This window comes from Silurus aristotelis (genome assembly GCF_946808225.1).
Source record: "Silurus aristotelis genome assembly, chromosome: 19".
Taxonomy (NCBI): Eukaryota; Metazoa; Chordata; class Actinopteri; order Siluriformes; family Siluridae; genus Silurus; species Silurus aristotelis.
In genome coordinates this window covers 18,232,568-18,253,204 of record NC_139592.1, presented here as the reverse complement: position 1 = coordinate 18,253,204, position 20,637 = coordinate 18,232,568, and the positions used below count along the sequence as shown (strand labels likewise).

The window sequence follows — 20,637 nt, the reverse complement described above, 5'->3', positions numbered from 1 at the left end:
ATTTCACTAGTATTTCAAACATAGTCAGGTTTTTAAATGTATACAAAAAAAATTAGAAGATGAGACATAAAAATAATAATAAAAAAAAATTGAATATTTAGATTCATTTGATTTACTACAACCTAGTAAAAAAGTAAATAACTGAACTGAGTTCATCATAAAACGGATGGGAAAATATCATGTCTCCCACTAAGCAGCTTGGAGGATTCCCTGGATTATGCAAATGTCAAAGGAACAAAAACTACATTCTGTCTTTTACTGTCTTTTTACACCCATAACCATCAATTGCTGAATTTTCTACCACAGTTTTAAAGCCTAAGCACTATAGTACTATAGTCGTTCTTATACAAATATATACCATTTTGAATGAAAAATAGTATGATTGGTCACAATGCTTATATGGACCTTAGTATGTTCTGTATTAAGACAATGAGTGTGAGAGATCTGATTGAAAACCCTGATTACTAAAAAAAAATCATTAAATTCCAAAAGTAATTGCTACACACATCTTTCATGTCCCATGAATTTTCTCTTCAATGATCTGGCCAGGTGAATTTTATTTACATTAGAATAGGAAAAAAACCCTCAAAGTTATAGTATATAGAAGTCTTAAATTTACAGTCAAGAACATTTTATAAAATATAATAATTTTAATATTGTTATCACTTCTGTAATTGTCCCAGAATATAGGGCAGGTGCAGAGAAAAAAATCCTGAAAATTTATGTTCAGCTGTATTCAACATAAAAATACTTTAATTTAATTTGAATTAAAAATGTTAACTGAATGTATTAACAAAGTCTTGAAAAATTGGCCTGTCTTATCTTTAGGTATGTTTACCGAGAACTGGTATTCTTTTGGAAGGATACATAATTGGGTCAATAAGCTTCAAGACAAATTATACTGTTATCGATACTTGCGTTGTTTCTCCATATACTTCAGTCTTAATGGCGAATTATATGGCGAACATTTTCCCCACCTGAATGATGTCGTCATGTGGTCAATGTTTGCTTGCCATATGTGTGATATCCATGCACATCTGTGGTGTGTGTTTGTGTGCAGACAGTCATGGCTGCAAGGATGAAACGTTTAAAAGTGTGGGGTCACGTTACAAAACTGAACAACACCAGTGTCAGATGCAATAAATGCAGTAGTGTTACAGTGAATGAGGCAACACAAGTAATATAATGAAACATTTACAAACAGAACACTCCATCTACCTCAAGCAATGCGCTGGGGTTACTCTCCGTCGTGTCCCGGCTCTGACTGCAACTGCCTCCTGTGAACGCAACATTTATTATAAGTCTTTAGTTAGTACTAGTAGCCTTTAGGGACATCACATCGGTTTTAAAATGTCAGACTGAATATAAATAACCCCACAGGAAATGCTAGGCTAGGCTAGGCTCACCATCAGCGAAGAATAAGCCAGAGACGTGATCTCAGACACCCAGGGGCTGCACATTCATATGTGTGGGAAGATGACCCCTGAAAAAACGGCAGTGTCTTAAGGCTGTCACAAAATTTATAGTGACAGATTTATTGCTCTTCACAACACTGGCGTCAAGCTGGTTTGGGTATAGTAGGCAATAGATAAGTTAGCTTAATTGCTAGAGACACCATAATTCTCTATTACATTTTGTTGTGCTCCTATGCACATGCTGTTCAATTATATTGAGCTGTGGTAAAATAAGAAAATCTTTCTTTCTCTTTCCTTCTCTCTCTCTCTCTTTCTCTCTCTCTCTCTCTCTTTCTCTCTCTCTCTCTCTCTCTCTCTCTCTCTCTCTCTCTACTTCTTTCCCCCTCTTTAAAGGGAATTTTTATTTTAATAAATGTGCTTTGTTATGTGCCTTGTTCTGTTTGCTTAGAGGCATTTGTAAACTGCAGTACTAAGCTTTAGCAGTAATAAAATATTTAGAAATTTTTAACATCTTTTCACATTATGTCTTTTTGCACCAAGCTAGGTAACTCCTATATATATAGGAATTACTTTCAATGACCCCTCGAGAGTAACAAAAAAAGTGATGTTTTGACTTTTTCCTTTTGATGGTGACTTTTCCAAGGGAAATTTGTCCAAATTAAGAATAATGTGCATAATATATAGACAAACATTTTATAGACTCCTGAACATTAAATTGGTAAAAGATTTTTGACCATGCAATTCCACATTTAATCCCAAAAACCTCCATTCTTCTGGGAAGACGTTCCACTAGATTTTGGAGAGTGGTTTTGAAGATATGTGCTCATTCAGCCATAAGGGCATGGTATAGTGTATATGCATTATATCAACAAAAGTACTGGGCCACCCAACCTTTCTATTAATGCTATGTCTGATATAAATATAAAATCGATAAGCAGTATCGCATCTGTACCGGTTTCCATAAAATGTAAACAATACCCATCCCTACTAATGTTACATTCTTATACAGATGCCATGCGTGGGGCATTTAGCATCTGTTAACAAGCCACATTTTGTCCTGATCCAAGGCTTTGGACATTGTTAATATAGACACCAATAACTACAGTATAGCTGGTAGCAATCTTGAAATAATTATACACTATATGGACACTATATGGCTATATGGGTATTGTTTACATTTTATGGAAACCGGTACAGATACTGCTTACCGGTACTGCTTATCGGTTTTATATTTATATCAGACATAGCATTAATAGAAAGGTTGGGTGGCCCAATACTTTTGTTGATATAATGCATATAAACTATGCCATGCCCTTATGAAAAAAAGTTTCTTTTGAGCTTCATTAGAAATCATGCACAACTCAAATATTACTATGAAATGCAAGCTTTCCTTATAATCACAAATAACTAATAATGTTTTCATCAGATTTGCTGATTCCAGATTGGAAGAACCAAAAAACTAATGTATTCCAAAAGGCATTAGAGCAGCACCTGAGAGAAATACTAACATTTACAGCAGTATGAGTCAGTTTCTGTACGTTGTTTACATGTTGCCTAAGCAACACCCGCTAGCAAATTTCAGGAAACTGTAATTTGTGATCAATAAAAACAGTCTTTGTTTGCTAATCGTGTATTCACTGCGGAAATTAATCCCCTTTGGCCTATTGTTATTGCAGACACAGCAAACAAATAGCTCATTTTAATGGTTTATAGTATTTCCACCTACACGGCACAATATCCTTTAAAGGCCCACGCATGTGTTTCAACTACAGAAAGTCATAAACAGGGACATAAACTATTGTTGTTCAGTGTTCTTGGTGATAGATCAGAAAAGATTTTATCAAAGGATGCATATCATTTCTAAGAACACAGCACTCTTACAAGACAGATTGATCAAAACCAGAAACATGTTGCAGTTACACTGATTTACAGATTCAGCATGCTCTTATGCTAATTGAATTTTGATGCTGCTGGAATATGAATGGCTGCCCATTCATGGAGATAAACAGGGAATGTAATTAAAGCTTATGTCTGAGTAAGTTTGTTTGAGTAATTCATAATATATAATGTTGTATATCGATGAAACATCTCTATGTTATATACAGCTTGTATTTTCAGTGTATACTGTATGAAATCTATTTAGATTTTATTTAAATACAGATCTACATAGTGAACCTGTTAGAAATGCATGTTACAGTGATTAATGCATATCTCAATTCATGTCTGTGTGTCTATAGAAAAGAATGAAATATGCCTAAAGACATTTAGCTTAAAGAGTTTTTTACATATTTTCCCTTGTAATCATATCAGATAACATTAATTCATGTATAATATATCTATTACAGCTTTTACATAATAATCCATATATTTCAGACTATGTCCTAAGCTTTCAATATGCATATTGAATTTTATGTTTGACGTTTTCTTCAATAGTACTTGTAAATGCATCGAGTTTAATGCATCACTTTAGTACTTAAGTACCACTTAGCCTGATTCTGCATTTGTGGGAGTTTGTTTCGTAATGCTGAAGTCTTTCCTTTAAAGTGAACATCGAAAAGTGCAGGTTCGGCTGTAATATCTTTAAGGACAGCAAGATTAATTCATCTCAATTTAGAATTACGAATGATAATGATCTGCGGTTTCTTCCCGGGAGACATGTAATAACAACGTCCTGTGCTCATCTGTGGAAACCTTATTAGAATGGCAATATGCTTAGTCATTCCTAACATTTCCAATGCGGTAATGGTCACATACACATTTTTGCAGAAATAAATGGGTTATCATTGATTTCAGGCAATATGGAAATTGATATGAATGAAGATGTATGAGTTTTACATTGAAATTCATTCTAGAACTACATACTGTTTTTTTTTTTTTTTTTTTATCAGACATAGCATTAATAGAAAGGTTGGGTGGACCAATAATTTTGTTGATATAATGCATATAAACTATGCCATGCCCTTATGGCTGAATGAGCACATATTTTCAAAACCACACTTCAAAATCCAGTAAAACGTCTTCCCAGAAGAATGGTTTTTGGGATTAAATGTGGAATTGCATGGTCAGAAAGCTTATACCAATTTTATTTTCAGGAGTCTATAGAATTTTTGTCCATATATTATGCACATTATTCTTAATTTGGACATATGAATTAAACATACCCATATGACAACATTTCCAATGAATGAACCTGTGAAACGTATGAAACTGGGCTCAGTGTGCTCAGCAGTTTTTCAGGATTCAGGGTGAATTCAGGTATATCAGATAAATTTACTTTAAATAGCGGTTTTGTACTTTTGTTCTTACTTTGTATACACAAGAAATACAAAATATGTGGTAAGATTACGTACAGTACATTTGGCAGACACCCCTCACCTCTCATTACAATATATTTTCTTTTAAACATCGAAACAAATCGAGGGCTAATGGACTTACTCAAGAGCCTAATTGTGGCAGCTTGAACTTATAACCTTTTGTTTAGAAGTCCAATGTTTTAACCACTCAGCTGTATCTGAAACTAAACTGAATGTGATTTTATACTAAACCTAATAATTCTGGTCTATTTCTATACAAAATTTAATTCATACAAGCTTTTAATTGCTAACTGAAATCATTCACATGGCATCAATACAACCCAATTATATTATGATTTGAAACTGAACTTGAAAAATATCAAAGATTATCCAAACCCTGTTAACATACACTATATTTTCAAACTTATTTGTGCACCTCAATATAACACCCACATGAGGATCTTCACTGAAGTCTTCACTAAATATCTTTGTATACTGTAGCATTAAGATTTAGCTGGAAGAAGTAAAAGGTTAAGCATCTTCCAGCATAACAGTGTCACTGTGCAAGGTATGACAACATTTCCATATACAGGACGATAGCATATTGACAGATGCATGTAATTATTTGACTTTATATCGTTCAGTGATAGAGTTCTGGAAAAAGTCAAATAAAATGTATAGGACACTGATAATATGAAACAGAATGTATGCAAGGTGTGAAAATAACACTGGTTAAGACTAAATAAAAACTGAATTGGATGATGGTTGTAGCTGTAATACTATCTCCCTCTGCTGTTGAGTGCTCAGTCTTGCACTGTGAGAAGCCGAATCCAAAATTATTACTCACTGCTACAATTTCCCTTATAAACACGTCACGTTAGAATAATGATCATTCACATGAGTCACATCCATCACATTATTCCCATGTAGGTTTTTTTTAGACATTTCATTCTGTTCCAGACATTTCATGCATGTACTGGACTTGTTACATGTTCATGTTTCTTTTTTTACCACAAGTCAATTATTTTCACGTGACATAAATCCACATGCTTATTTCTTATTATTTGTTCATTCTTGAGTCTCACAGGAGGCAAAATGTTTTTCTTCACATGTGTACATAATCTATTCATATGATTACCCAAGTGTTTACTTGGGTTCACAAGGTATGAGAGCAAAAGGCATTTTCATGTGTTATAGGTGATCATATGTTACTCATATAATCACATGGGAATAAGGTGTGAAATAGTAATAATAATAATATGAATAATAATAGGATTTTTTTAACACGTATTTTTTTTTTTATCTGATAGCTTGATTGACTGAAGTTAAATTGTGCTATGTTTTCTAGAACACCTCTTACTTTCTTAGTATTACTGATTACACAATATAGTGTCCATAATAACAATTATTTTCCTATAACTTTTAAGGTGTTGCATGGAGGTGCAATGTTTATGAGGATGAATTTCAAATATTTGTAAAAGATAATGCTTTATTTGAAAGCGATATACCACTAATTTGTCATTGTTGCATGTTATAGGGCAAGTGCTCCAAGATGTGCTACAACATCTTCATCGTGGAGACCGTGTGTGTGGCATGGTTTTCTCTCGAGTTCACACTGCGCTTCATTCAGGACCGCAGCAAGCTAGCCTTCCTACGTCGGCCTCTCAACTTGATTGATGTGGTGGCCATCTTGCCCTACTACATCACCCTGGCAGTGGATGGCACCTCCACAGGCTCGGGTAGCAGCTATCTGGACAAAGTCGGGCTTGTTCTGCGTGTCCTGCGGGCTCTGCGCATTCTGTATGTGATGCGTTTGGCACGCCATTCACTTGGCCTTCAGACCCTGGGCCTTACCGCACGACGCTGCACGCGTGAGTTCGGCCTGCTGCTGCTGTTTCTTTGCGTGGCCATTGCGCTTTTCTCCCCACTCTTGTACCTTATCGAAAACGAAGTAGCAGGCACGCAAGAGTTCAGCAGCATCCCGGCCACATACTGGTGGGCGGTGATCACCATGACAACAGTGGGCTATGGTGACATGGTGCCACGCAGCATACCTGGCCAGGTGGTGGCGCTCAGCAGCATCCTGAGCGGCATCTTACTGATGGCCTTTCCTGTGACATCCATCTTCCACACATTCTCTCGGTCCTACGTGGAGCTAAAACAGGAGCAGCAGCGCCTCCTGCAGCGGCGGACTCACTTCCTCCTTCGTGGACGTGTGCCTGGTCTTGGCAGTAATACATCACTAGAAAGTGACGTCCTGTTTCCCAGCACCTCGTCCAATCCGAGAGGCTTTGATGACTAAAAAACAGGACTGGAATAAAATCAAAAGAACATGGCGTGACAATGAACCTGTGAAACCTATGAAACTGGGCTCAGTGTGCTCAGCAGTTTTTCAGGATTCAGGGTGAATTCAGGTATATCAGATAAATTTACTTTAAATAGCGGTTTTGTACTTTTGTTCTTACTTTGTATACACAGGAAATACAAAATATGTGGTAAGAGGACGTACAGTACATTTGGCAGACACCCCTCACCTCTCATTACAATATATTTTCTTTTAAACATCGAAACAAATCGAGGGCTAATGGACTTACTCAAGAGCCTAATTGTGGCAGCTTGAACTTATAACCTTTCGATCAGAAGTCCAATGTTTTAACCACTCAGCTGTATCTGAAACTAAACTGAATGTGATTTTATAGTAACCTAATAATTCTGGTCTATTTCTATACAAAATTTAATTCATACAAGCTTTTAATTGCTAACTGAAATCATTCACATGACATCAATACAACCCAATTATATTATGATTTGAAACTGAACTTGAAAAATATCAAAGATTATCCAAACCCTGTTAACATACACTATATTTTCAAACTTATTTGTGCACCTCAATATAACACCCACATGAGGATCTTCACTGAAGTCTTCACTAAATATCTTTGTATACTGTAGCATTAAGATTTAGCTGGAAGAAGTAAAAAGTTAAGCATCTTCCAGCATAACAGTGTCACTGTGCAAGGTCTGATGTGGTATGTCAAAGTAGGAATGGAAGAACTTGAGTAACATACACAGAGCCTTTATCTTAACCCCACTGAAACATGTTTGAATGAAATGTACCTCAGGCCTCCTCACTAATCATTATTGCCAGGTCTCAGTAAATCTCTTAACTGAATCAGCCAATCTCCAAAATATAGGGAAAAGTCTTCCATGAACAGTAAAAGTTATTCTAGTAGCATGGGGGATACAGTCTATGTGTTCCAAATGTCCAAAATAAACAAACATCTCATTAAGAAATAGTCACACAATGCTAAGCATTTAAAAACAAATATGATAAATATTTTTTGCTACACATAGAAAGTCAACAGTTTCAAGAGCAGGGAATTTTTGTTTTATTAAATAGAAGAAAGATTGAACGTTCAAGAGGGAAAAACTGTCCCAATATATCTGAATTCACCCTATTAAAATGCACATGACACTAATATACAATCCGGATTTCAAAAACATTGGGAAAAATGTAACGTAAATAAAAACCCATATTGTATTCACAATAGAACCCAAAAAACAGATGAAATGTTCAAACTGAGGAAATTTAAAGGACAGATTTATTTTATATTTTTATATTATGTACTGTAGATGATGAGATATTTTAAATCTTAACATATTCATGTTAAATAAAAGATAAAACTTTTGATGAATTTTGATGTCAAAATGTACTTATATTTTTTCCCTTAATTTGGTACATTTTATATGTTTTTTGTGCTCTATTGTGTATAAAATATAGGTTTTTGAGAGTTGCAAATCGTTGCATTCTGTTTTTATTTACGTTTTACTCAGCATCTTAATTTTTTTTTACCTGGGGTTGTACATTGTTCTCCTTTCTAATCTTTACAATGATATAAAAAACACATAAGGGGGTCCAATGTAAAAGTAATTTAGCAAACTACTTATTGCTTAAATGGTAATTATCTGTAATCTATTATATTGTACATATGTATGTATGTATTTATTCTTCATAACATTTCTAAAAGATTGGCAATTTCAAAGCACGAGTTTAAATCTGAAGAAAGTTTCTGCCCTAAACTATCAGCTATTGAAGCACAATCCCCTTAAGCTACATTAAACACTTTAAGGAACGAGATCACTGGACTATTCTGTTACTGTTGCCAAGTTTCTGATGAATGAATTCAAAATTCACAGTTTGTATAATGGCTTGGATTGATTTCTTAAATACACCTGAAGTATTAAATTAATAAATTTGTTTTGATTTGTGCTGGTGCAGATTTACTCTTTATATACAGCTTTATACGAATACAGGGTACAATGTAGCTCTGATAATGCTTGCTTTAATTACATGTTCTTTTGGGAATTGTTATTGCTTCTTTTATGGATAATGGCATATGAGTTGCTGTGAGTGAACACCAGAGGGCAGTATAATCTCTACTTTGCTACAATAGTTAATTTTCTAAAAGGTATATTGTATTGTATATTTTTAAATCTATCATGTATCAAAGACCTGAAAATGAAGTGCCAACACAAGTTTTTATGCATGCAGCATTTAAAATTGCACACAACATAAACGAAATAACATCTTCTGATCTCGGTGATCAGACAGAGTGAAGTGGCATTGGTTGCAGTATAATCCATGCTTACTCAAAAACTTGTTCATGTTTGTGCTATTCTGCACAATAACCTACACTGCAGGCTATGGCATCTATCTATCTATCTATCTATCTATCTATCTATCTATCTATCTATCTATCTATCTATCTATCTATCTATCTATCTATCTATCTACAAAATCTCATGATAGTGACATTTCAGCAACCATTTTTGTATATCTTCTCAAGTAGTCAATGTGCAGCTTGTAGAGCAGTACAGATTTACTGTCCTCTGAAAATTACTCAACATACAGCAACTCGAACTTAATGTCAAAATAACGAAGTGAGTACACCGTAAGTGATAACAGCTGTTTGTCATTAATCCATGCAAAGCCACATGTCCTATTCATCATGTTCATGTTTTTGTCTGCTTGACAGGACCATACAATGTGTGTATTTTGTATTAGAGCAGTTAAAATTTAGTGCTTTGACTACATTTCTCTCATACTGACCACTGGATGTTCAAAATGGCACCTTTTGGCAAAGACTCTTTGAGGATTTGAGAATTTGAATTCTCTCCACAAAGATGGTCTATAAGAAGATCAGTAACACCCTGAAACTGAGTTACAGTACAGTGGCCAAAGTCATGCAGATGTTTTCTAAAATGGGTTCCACTCACAAGGGTCCATCAAAGAAGTTGAGTCCTCGTGCTGTGCGTCAGGTGCAGAAGCTGCTTCAAAAAACAGACACATGAGTGCTGCCAACATTGCTTTAGAGGTTGCAGAAGCGGAAGGTCTGCTTGTCGGTGCTCAGAGCGTACGCCGCACACTGCAACAAGTCGATTTGCAGGCCATCATCCCAGAAGGAAGCCTGCAGAAGGAAAACATCTGTGTGATCAAAATGTCATTTTGTTTTTTTCAGGATTATTAGAGAAATTCAGTCAGAAACTAAAAATGTATATATTTTTTGTTGTCCCATTGTATTATAGCACAACACTTGATGCGATGGTCATTGCCACAAAATGCTTTTTTTCATCACAGCAAACTTTCTTTTGAGTCAGTGGCTTGATGTATGCATGTTGTCATCACTACTGTATAAAATAAATAAACTCTTAGCTATGGTTTGACTTTTAACTGCCAGTTATATAATTGCATATGATTTACAAATTATTCCTTCTTTCAAATGTGAATTTCACTTATTGTAACTACTTTCTCACATTAACCAAAGCAACAACTTCATACTCCATCAATTGGTGGTGCAGCTGTTCTTTTTCCTGTGGCAACTATCCCAGGCTGAGTTTGACCTCATTTGACCTAACATTCATTGATCAGTGGTATGGGAATTTGTGACATCTGTTGTTAGGGAAATATCTGTGGAGAGAAAGTGCCACTGTTGATAGTGACAAGCGGTAAGGCAATAGTGCTTTTTTAAATGCCAGTGTTACCTTAGGGACAATGCCCAATCTAAATATAAAGCATCTAAAGACATTTCCTCTCCTATTTTATCAGCTATTTAATCACAATCCCCTTAAGCTACAGTCATCACATTAAAAACATTAATCACATAATGAGTACATTTGTTTTAAGTTGTTTGTGTTGGTGTAGATCTTTACATACAGTACAGCTATTTAATGATATAGCTAACAATGTAGCTCCAGTGGATTTGCTGCAAGTTTGAGCAATAAAGGATGGAGATGGCTATGTGTTGACTAGTGAGGAGAATGTGTTGAGAAGATGGAGGGAGTATTTTGAGCAGCTGATGAACGAGGAAAATGAGAGAGACAGAAGGTTGGATGATGTGGAGATGGTGAAGCAGGAAGTGGATAGGATTAGTAAGGAGGAAGCGAGAGCAGCAATTAAGAGGATGAAGAGTGGAAAGTCGTTTGGGCCAGATGACATACCAGTAGAAGCATGGAGATGTTTAGGAGAGATGGCAGAGTTTTTAACCAGGTTGTTCATCAAAATTTTGGAAGGTAAGAAGATGCCTGAGTAATTGAGAAGGTGTGTGCTGGTACCGATCTTTAGGAATAAGGGAGATGTCCAGACCGGCAGTAACTACAGGGGAATAAAGTTGATCAGTCACACCATGAAGTTATGGGAAAGAGTGATGGAAGCCAGGCTGAGAGAAGAGGTGACCATCTATGAGCAATAGTATGGTTTCATGCTGAGGAAGAGCACCACAGAAGCATTATTTGCTTTTAAAAATGTTGATGAAGAAGTTTAGAGAAATTAAGAAGGAGTTGCATTGTGTGTTTGTGGATTTAGAGAAAGCGTATGACAGGGTGCCTGCAAGAGGAGTTGTGGTATTGTATGAGAAAGTCAGGTGTGTCAGAGAAGTATGTGAGGGTGGTGCAGGACATGTATGAGAACAGTGTGACAGCACTGAAGTGTGCAGTAGGAACGACCGACTGGTTTAAGGTGGAGGTTAGACTGCATCAAGGATCAGCTCTGAGCCCTTTCTTGTTTGCAGTGGTGATTGACAGATAGATGGGCGAGGTCAGACAGGAGTCTTTATGGACTATGATGTTTGCGAATGATATTGTTATTTGTGGTAAGAGTAGGGAGCAGGTTGAGAAGACTACGTGGTGACTAAGACTAAGACTAAGAGGTACGTGCTGAAAAGAAGGGGAATAAAAGTCCGTAGGAGGTCACACATGAAAATGAAAGGGAGGGCAGTGGAGTGGTGCGGTGCAGTGCGGTTGCAGGTGAAGGTGGAGAAGTTCAGATACCTGGAGTAACAGTGCAATATAAAGGAGAGTGTGTTAAAGAAGTTAAGAAAAAAGTGCAGGCAGGGTGGAGTGGGTGGAGAAGAGTATCTGTAAGAGTAAAAGGGAACGTTTTAAGGACTGTGGTGAGACCTGCTATGTTGTATGGTTTAGAGACAGTGGCATTGACTAAAAGACAGGATGTGGAGCTGGAGGTAACAGACTTAAAGTTGTTGAGATTTTTATTGGGAGTGACGACGATGGACAGGATTAGAAATAAGCCTATAAGAGGGACTGTGCATGTAGGACGTTTTAGGGACAAAGTAAAAGAGACGGCCTGATTGAAATGGTTTGGACATGTGCAGAGGAGGGACATGGGGTACATCAGCAGGAGAATGCTGATGATAGAGCCACCAGGAAGAAGGAAAAGAGGAAGACCAAGGAGAAGGTTTGTGGATGTGGTGGGGGAAGACAGGGAGAGTAGTATGGAGATGGATGATCTGCTGTGGCGAACCCCTAATAGGAGCAGCCAGAAGAAGAAAAAGAAGAAGAAGAAGAAGAAGAAGAAGAAGAAGAAGAAAAAGGAGAAGAAGAAAAAGGAGAAGAAGCATATGAGTTGTTGTAAGTGAACGACTGGTTTAAGGTGGAGGTTAGACTGCATCAAGGATCAGCTCTGAGCCCTTTCTTGTTTGCAGTGGTGATTGACAGATAGATGGGCGAGGTCAGACAGGAGTCTTTATGGACTATGATGTTTGCGAATGATATTGTTATTTGTGGTAAGAGTAGGGAGCAGGTTGAGAAGACTACGTGGTGACTAAGACTAAGACTAAGAGGTACGTGCTGAAAAGAAGGGGAATAAAAGTCCGTAGGAGGTCACACATGAAAATGAAAGGGAGGGCAGTGGAGTGGTGCGGTGCAGTGCGGTTGCAGGTGAAGGTGGAGAAGTTCAGATACCTGGAGTAACAGTGCAATATAAAGGAGAGTGTGTTAAAGAAGTTAAGAAAAAAGTGCAGGCAGGGTGGAGTGGGTGGAGAAGAGTATCTGTAAGAGTAAAAGGGAACGTTTTAAGGACTGTGGTGAGACCTGCTATGTTGTATGGTTTAGAGACAGTGGCATTGACTAAAAGACAGGATGTGGAGCTGGAGGTAACAGACTTAAAGTTGTTGAGATTTTTATTGGGAGTGACGACGATGGACAGGATTAGAAATAAGCCTATAAGAGGGACTGTGCATGTAGGACGTTTTAGGGACAAAGTAAAAGAGACGGCCTGATTGAAATGGTTTGGACATGTGCAGAGGAGGGACATGGGGTACATCAGCAGGAGAATGCTGATGATAGAGCCACCAGGAAGAAGGAAAAGAGGAAGACCAAGGAGAAGGTTTGTGGATGTGGTGGGGGAAGACAGGGAGAGTAGTATGGAGATGGATGATCTGCTGTGGCGAACCCCTAATAGGAGCAGCCAGAAGAAGAAAAAGAAGAAGAAGAAGAAGAAGAAGAAGAAGAAGAAGAAGAAAAAGGAGAAGAAGAAAAAGGAGAAGAAGCATATGAGTTGTTGTAAGTGAACACCAGAGGGCAGCACCAACTCACGTTGCTACTATAGTTCTTGCTAAAAAGTATGTGAATTCTGGAAAAAGCTAATAGCAAAAAAAAAGCTATTAAAATTCATTTGAATCCTGCTCTAAACAGTACCAATATTCTTTTACAACATCAACAGAAACATAGTGATATTTCCCAATTTCACAATCCCTACCTTATAGTGTACCTAATGTATTTTTGTGTGTCAAGGACCTTAAAATTAAATGATATGTATCCTGGACCTGAAACTCTTGATAGCAATTGTTTGAGATTAAAAATAGGAAATAAAGTGAGATAGGAGTTGAAGCAGGTGACGATTTGGTCCATAATAGCAAAGAGCAGTCAAATAGGACTTATTTATGACTTCTTACTCTGAACTTAATATACCAGGACAATTATATAAATTACAATTTGACCTTTGCTAGTTAACAATAAAAAAAAAAATGTCTAGCCTATGTAAAATATTATTGACAATTTCGAATGAGCATCTCACGTATTTAAAGCTACTTCCTCATATAAGCCAAACCAACAACTTTATAATTCAACAATCAGTGGAGCAGCTGTTCCTTTTTCAATTGTGGCAACCAGCCCGGACTTTGACCTCATTTGACCTAGCATTCATTGATCAGTGGTATGGGAGTGTGTGACATCTGTTGATAGGGAGATATCTGTGGAAAATAAATGTTGGTAGACACTAGAGGTGAAAAAAAATAGTGTTGTCCAAATGCCAGTGTAAGCATTTCCTCTTATGGATCACATGAATCTATTTAAAAAAAAATCTATTTGCCACCCCTTTCACCCCTACCACCTGCACATTTTTACATCCTTGTTTTAACACGGTTAAAGCTTTTCAGTAGACATGAGCAGAATCTGCTGTGCTGTGTAGTTTTATGAACTGTAAAAGAACACAAAGAGCATTCATTATATCTGGTCTATATCTATATAGTGTGCTGAGAACCTATTATTGATGCTGCAATGTGAATTGTCCACCATGCAAAAATATCAATCCAACAGTAGTTCCATGGTCGGAAAAACACCACTACTGCTGAGCTAGGACACTGATTCTTAAAATGTGGTCCAAGGTGGGGAAAATAATACCCAGGCATCCATAATTATGTTTTAAATTAATTTTGCTTTAGTGGTACAAATTACAACCTTCCAACACAAGGTAAATAGCCTGTTTAAGAATCCTTGTGCTGAACTGGTACAAACTGAAAAGGAACAATCCCTATAGTTTCTATTTCTAAACAAACAAACTGTAACAAGGTAGATATAAAACTCTAAATAACAGATCTTAATAGTGTTTACAAATTAGAGCTCATGCACCTGTTAGAATTGCAACAGGGGCACATACTTACACACATCAATGTCTCTGTTGAACTGAGAATGGACCACCACCATAATAAATATCAGAACTGATGAAAATAGTAGAGGATGACAATAATTGTGATAAGTTACATCCAACAATTATATACCTGCAAAACTAATTCCTTATGTCGTACATAAATTAACAGTAGATTGAATTAATTGCATTGAAGAAACAGGATCTGAACTCTATCTCTTGCACAACAAGAAAGAAGCAGTAAACAGCAGATCATACAGATCATACTGTTATAGTGAATTAGTTATAAGTTAAGTTACAATTATTTTATATGAGCTAATGCTGAGTTCTGTATCGTCTGATCAGAAGTTATTACATCATTACGTAGGGGTTAGTTCACTGTTTGTTTATGTTTAGCTGCAGTATGCTAATAGGTTCCGGTGCGGACGGTTGTAGTAAAACCCATCTGCACTGGGTGAGAGCATTACCCTGTTGTTGTAAAGTTATGCTTTAATAAGTAAAGTTTTGCCATTGGATTCTCTTTGTTGTGTCCTTCTTTACACACCTCCATGGACACTAATAATACAAAGTCAATGGCACAACAATATATATATACTCATAGTACTCAAATGGGAAACACTAACTGTTCTGTACTGCTCTCTGTAACAGGTAGACAGCAGAGATGATGTTCCTTCACTTCACAATATGAAGTGAAGTAACATTACCAATCATATTTATACTGAAGCAACTGTACCTTCTTTCCATGTGGCATTTTTCTAATATTCATGTGTTCTGTTTTGCTCATTTCTGACCCAGATTTTGACTGACATGAGTATAACTTGATGTGGACATCCACTTCAAAGTTTAATGTGTGTTGTGCAATTTGAGATGCTTTTTTGCTCTCTATGTTTATAAAGGATGGTTATTGGATGGTTAGAGTTACTGTTACATTCCTGCAAGCTCAAACCTGTCAAGCCATTCTCTGATCTCTATTATCAGAATTGCAAAACTGCTGCTCACTGAATGTGTGTGGACTCAAGCGAGTGCTGAAATGTCTGAAAAACCCAAAGCCTGCCATCAACAACCATGACATGTTCAAAGTTACTGAGGTCACACTCTAATAATGGATTTGATTATTAACTGAGTGCTTTAAATTAATATTTCTACTTATATTTATTTCTAAAGAAAATCAATAGTAAACAGAAATAAACTAAACAAAGTTAACATTTAGTGTGACAAACTATTTGTTTAAAAATGTCAGTAGTCTCAGGTATAATTTTTGCAGTTTTATAAAGAAGCTGGCTGGTAGGTTTTACTATTGGAGTATATACAGAGAGTCTGGAACAGTAATTCTAATGGAAACTTGACTTTCTCAATTTTTTGAGAACTGTCAGAGCTCACGTTATTGTCGGTGAGGAGTTTTTCATGTTCTTTGTATATGTTTGTTTGGCTATCCTCTAGGTTCACGCAGGTACTGTAGGGGTATTGGTAGACCTGAACAGCCCCTTTTTAAAAATACTTAAATTTTGAAATCAGTTCTAATATATTGACTTTTTTTGTTGTGCAAATGATTGCATTGCCAACAACGTGAGTGAAAGTAAAAACGTAGTATTTGATTTGTCCCCCTTTTTTCTTCTTTTAAGACTTGTATACTCAAGCTTGCCAGTAAACACTGTGACCTTAAAGCTGATGTGTTTGAAACAGGAAAAATGGGCAAGCGTAAGGATTGAGCGAGTTTGTGATGCCTAGACAACTGGATCAGAGCATCTGCAAAACTGCAGCTCTTGTGGGGTCTTAGCTGTCTACAGTGGTCAGTATCTATCAAAATTTGTGCAAGGAAGGAAGAGTGGAGAACCAGCGACAGGGTCATGAATGGCCAAGGCTTACTGATGCACATGGGGATTGAAGGCTAGCTGGTGTGGTGCCAGACGAGCTCCTTTAGCTCAAACTGCTGAAAAAGTAAATGCTGTTAATGCTCGAAGGGACTGGTTTTCAGGACTGTTTCGGCAACAAAAGGGTATACAATATTAGGCCGGTGGCCATTAAGTTTTGCCTGATCTGTGTATTTTAATAAGGAGCTAGTGCAGAATGACTCTAATAATGCAGAATCTTAAATATTTAACTAATTAACTAGACTATATATGTGTTCATAATAAAAACTTTTCAAATCTTAAATGAAACCTGAAATGATCAATGTAGTCTCAGGGCTTTGGACCTTAATGTACTGTATAACATCGTTTCCTTATAAGAATTGGTTTTTGTCGCCTCCTGCTGCTGATAGCCTGTAAGTGTCTCTTTCTCTGTGCCTTTATCCCCTCCTAGTTTTTCCATGCCTTTCACGTTCAGCATTGTGGGCAGTCCCTCATTGCCTCATTGTAACAGGTTTCTTCTGTTCGGCGTCGGTTATTTATACCACATAGTAATCTTTTTTTAGGGGCTAGGCAAGGAATTGCAAAATATATTGGTCTATACATAAATATGTAGGTGTGTATGCTCAAAAGTAGGATGCCAGCTACCGGAATCGTGGATATCCCCTTCGTTACGCCATACTGCTGATAATTAGGATGTTTGCAGCTGGAGAGTTATGACCTCACAAACCCTCCCCTGTTCCTTCTGCGAAATTCTGTCTCGCATGTCGTTTTTGTTGCTTGTGCATTCTGGACAATGGGAATCTGACTTTGGCTCTTCTTGGAACTATTCTGTGTGAGTGTGTGTGTGTGTGTGTGTGTGTGTGTGTGTGTGTGTGTGTGTGTGTGTGTGTGTGTGTGTGTGAAGCGAGAGACCGGTGCAGCGCGAGAGGAAAACGCCGGGGTGAGTGTGTGTTGCTTTAATTATTTCCACCTAGAAGACAAGACAAGGCATGGCGTTAAATATGGTGGTGTAGCCCACTATCCTGACCCAAAATACTATTTTTTCTCATCCTTAGTATGATGTTTAGAAGGTAGGCGATGCACCTATACTTTGTGTCGCTTGTTCTTTTGAAACAAGGTGTTCAGAGACTTCATGCAGACGCTCAGCAGACATTATACATGCACTACCGACACAGTGACTTCTTTCCTTTATTAGACTTTCCTCTTTCGCTCATCTTCCAAAAAATCATGCAGAAAGAGTTCAAGATCAATTGAGAGCAGGGTTTTTTTTTTAATATATAAAGCCCATTGTTTTTTTATTTTTATTCTCAAGCAGTTTTATTTTTATTTATACTTCCTGGACAGTAAAGTAGTAGGACTGGTTGGGTATTTTTTTTTTTTTTTTTTTATCTCTTATTAATGAAGAAGCAACTTCTCTTCTGCACTGTCATGTGCTTATGATTAAGCTCCCACTCTAAATGACTCAAAACATCCTCAAAATAAACATCTGTGATTTTTTTGTTTTTTTTCTCTCCAGCTGGCTTAAGAATCAGAGCCGGTAACATGTACAGAGTTTTAGGACTACAGAGCTGAGATTGAAAGATTAAAAAAAAGATCTGCTTTCTGTTTCTATAACCTGAAAAGCTTCTGAAATGTACTTTAAAGCCTTTAGAAGAGCAAATGTACTGGAGATTATGTACTGGAACTCATCATTTTGTGTGTGTGTGTGTGTGTGTGTTTCGTTTCTTCTTCTTTGTTAAAATCAATCATTAGTAAAATTAACACTAATCTAAAAAACATAAAGTTAGGAGGAATAAAAGCGAGCATTGATGTTAGTAGCATTAACATTTCACTTTAAAAAGATAATCTGAATAGTTTTTTCCCTTAAAGAAATGTTAATGTTGGGAAAAGTACTGCAACACAAGAGCAATAAAACACTTCAGAAACTAAACCAGAAGCTCCCAAACTAGCAATATTCATGCATTGACATTATATGTAGTTAGATATGTAATATTAGGTGTGTGTGTGTGTGTGTGTGTGTGTGTGTGTGTGTGTGTGTGTGTGTGTGTGTGTTTATGCCTTCATGGACATTTCTTCAGAAATATATTACAATATAGATTATACTACTATGTTAATGTACTCTGTAAATTTGTATTTGTGTTTGGTTAAAAGTGAAAAGTAGCCACCCATTAGGAAGAAAACATCCTAGGAACTCTTGAAGAGCCTAATAGTGCAGCTGACACTAGATTTTGTGATGCTTATTGTGATATTTGGATGCTTGTTTGCCTGTTGAAAAGTCCAGGTCGTCTGTAAAAAAAAAGAAAAATTGATAGCTACAGTAGTGTTGTATTCCAGTGTACTAATTCTTGACTAAATTGCGTACAATATACAATAAATCATCAGTAGAGGAAATTCAGACACTGTTTCCTTTTTACCAGTTTGCAAAGATGGTCTACCAGCTTGGCCCGTGTTTTGGCAGCTGGCAGCTGGATTTCAGCAGGGTTATAAGGAATGAGCGCAGATGTGTGTCAGATCGGTCATCTTATCCCATTGCACGCAACCCTTTAAAGATCAACCGTTCAAGTTTTCAAGCACCGATAAGAAAGTGTTTCCATGCGAAGAATGTTTAATGATTCAAATGCATTGTTTCAAATCTATGTTGAAGGAAAAACTATTACAGAATGAAAGCTATGCCATATTGCCACAGGCATCGTTCTTTTCCTGCACATTGACAGCTTGTGGAAACTGCGTGTATGCCATTTTGAAACTTAATTAATGGTCCTTCATTAGAGTTTGTCAAGCCAGTACGGACCTTTTAGAAAACGGGGCGTGAAGAGCCAATTAACGCCGCTTGGAATTCTGTGAATGCTTCAGAGTGAGAGCTATGCAAGTTTTTTTCACCCGCCTCGAATGAGATCACTGGAAAATCAGCCATTGAAGGCAAGATTCCTGTTAATTTGGAAGCATGCCAATGTACTGGAGCCTTTGTCTGAAATACAGTGAAACTCTCTGTCCATGGATTCACTAGGCCACAGAATCAATGGCTCTGCTGTTTCCCCCAATTTTGTTAGATGTCTGGCAAAAGGATAAAAGTGGCTTCATCTTAAGATGTGTATGAGGGAGGTCTTGAAAGGAAGTTCTAGGAAATAATTCTCGGAAAGAAACTGAAAGGAGCTTCTGGGAAATTGAGAATTTTATTAAACAGTCCTTGTGTCCAAATGAACTAAAGGCTCTAAGTGCTTAATTCTGATTGGCTGTAAGGTGTGTGTTAAATCCGGTGAACGCACAGGTAGTTCTGATTAATATAATCTTTGTTCAAAATAAATGTTTAGCTTTAAAACCACAGTAACAATAAGAACAGTTGCATACAGTGTGACACAGTTAATTAAAATATTTTCTAATGTCTAATATCATTTTATCTATAAATCATTTTGGTAAAAAGGCCAAGGCACAAGGTGAATTTGGCAAAATGGAGAGCATAAATATAATCAACAGCTCGATTACTACTATAGATGCAGCATAGATGCTCATAATTAACACTTACATATCTATCAACTATTTGTAAAAAAAATTCTAATACTAATAACTCGATTGTTATTTTTATCCCTTTAGTCAGTTTTGCATCAATGACTGATTTAGCATGTGTATCATTTAACAATGCTGGCAAATGACAGCTTATACATTCATTATTTTTTTAAACTAGAATCAGAGTTCTTACCCAAAGAAGTATAATATAGTATTTTTACTTTTGAATCGTAATTAAAAAGTAAAACCTAAAACTAAAATACCTTAATGTCTTGATCAAATGTTTTATTCTTTATTTTACTTCAAACATTTTTAATACAATTATATCAGTAGATATTCATATGAGGGCCTCATAA

General features: G+C 36.6%; 2 protein-coding genes across 8 annotated transcripts in view; both read left to right on the top strand.

Moving 5' to 3' along the window:
* Nucleotides 1-20,637, top strand: part of kcng1 (potassium voltage-gated channel, subfamily G, member 1) — a 106,468-nt gene that overhangs the window by 20,981 nt on the left and 64,850 nt on the right. The window contains exon 3 of one of the 2 annotated variants that reach the window (XR_014538120.1): nucleotides 6,246-7,558. Coding sequence is in view for 1 of the 2 variants with exons in the window: in XM_083570538.1 (XP_083426664.1) it covers nucleotides 6,246-7,010 (765 nt within the window). In the remaining variant the exon portion in view is untranslated. Of the gene's footprint in view, nucleotides 1-6,245; nucleotides 8,977-20,637 lie in introns of those variants that run through there. The other variant, XM_083570538.1, reaches the window with a different exon arrangement.
* src (v-src avian sarcoma (Schmidt-Ruppin A-2) viral oncogene homolog) overlaps nucleotides 17,247-20,637 on the top strand; it is a 39,268-nt gene continuing 35,877 nt past the window's right edge. Inside the window, exons 1-2 of one of the 6 annotated variants that reach the window (XM_083570533.1) lie at nucleotides 17,247-17,643; nucleotides 17,682-17,718. The gene's annotated coding sequence lies outside the window, so the exon portion shown is untranslated. Of the gene's footprint in view, nucleotides 17,724-20,637 lie in introns of all 6 variants that reach the window. The other 5 variants (XM_083570535.1, XM_083570534.1, XM_083570537.1 and 2 more) reach the window with 5 other exon arrangements.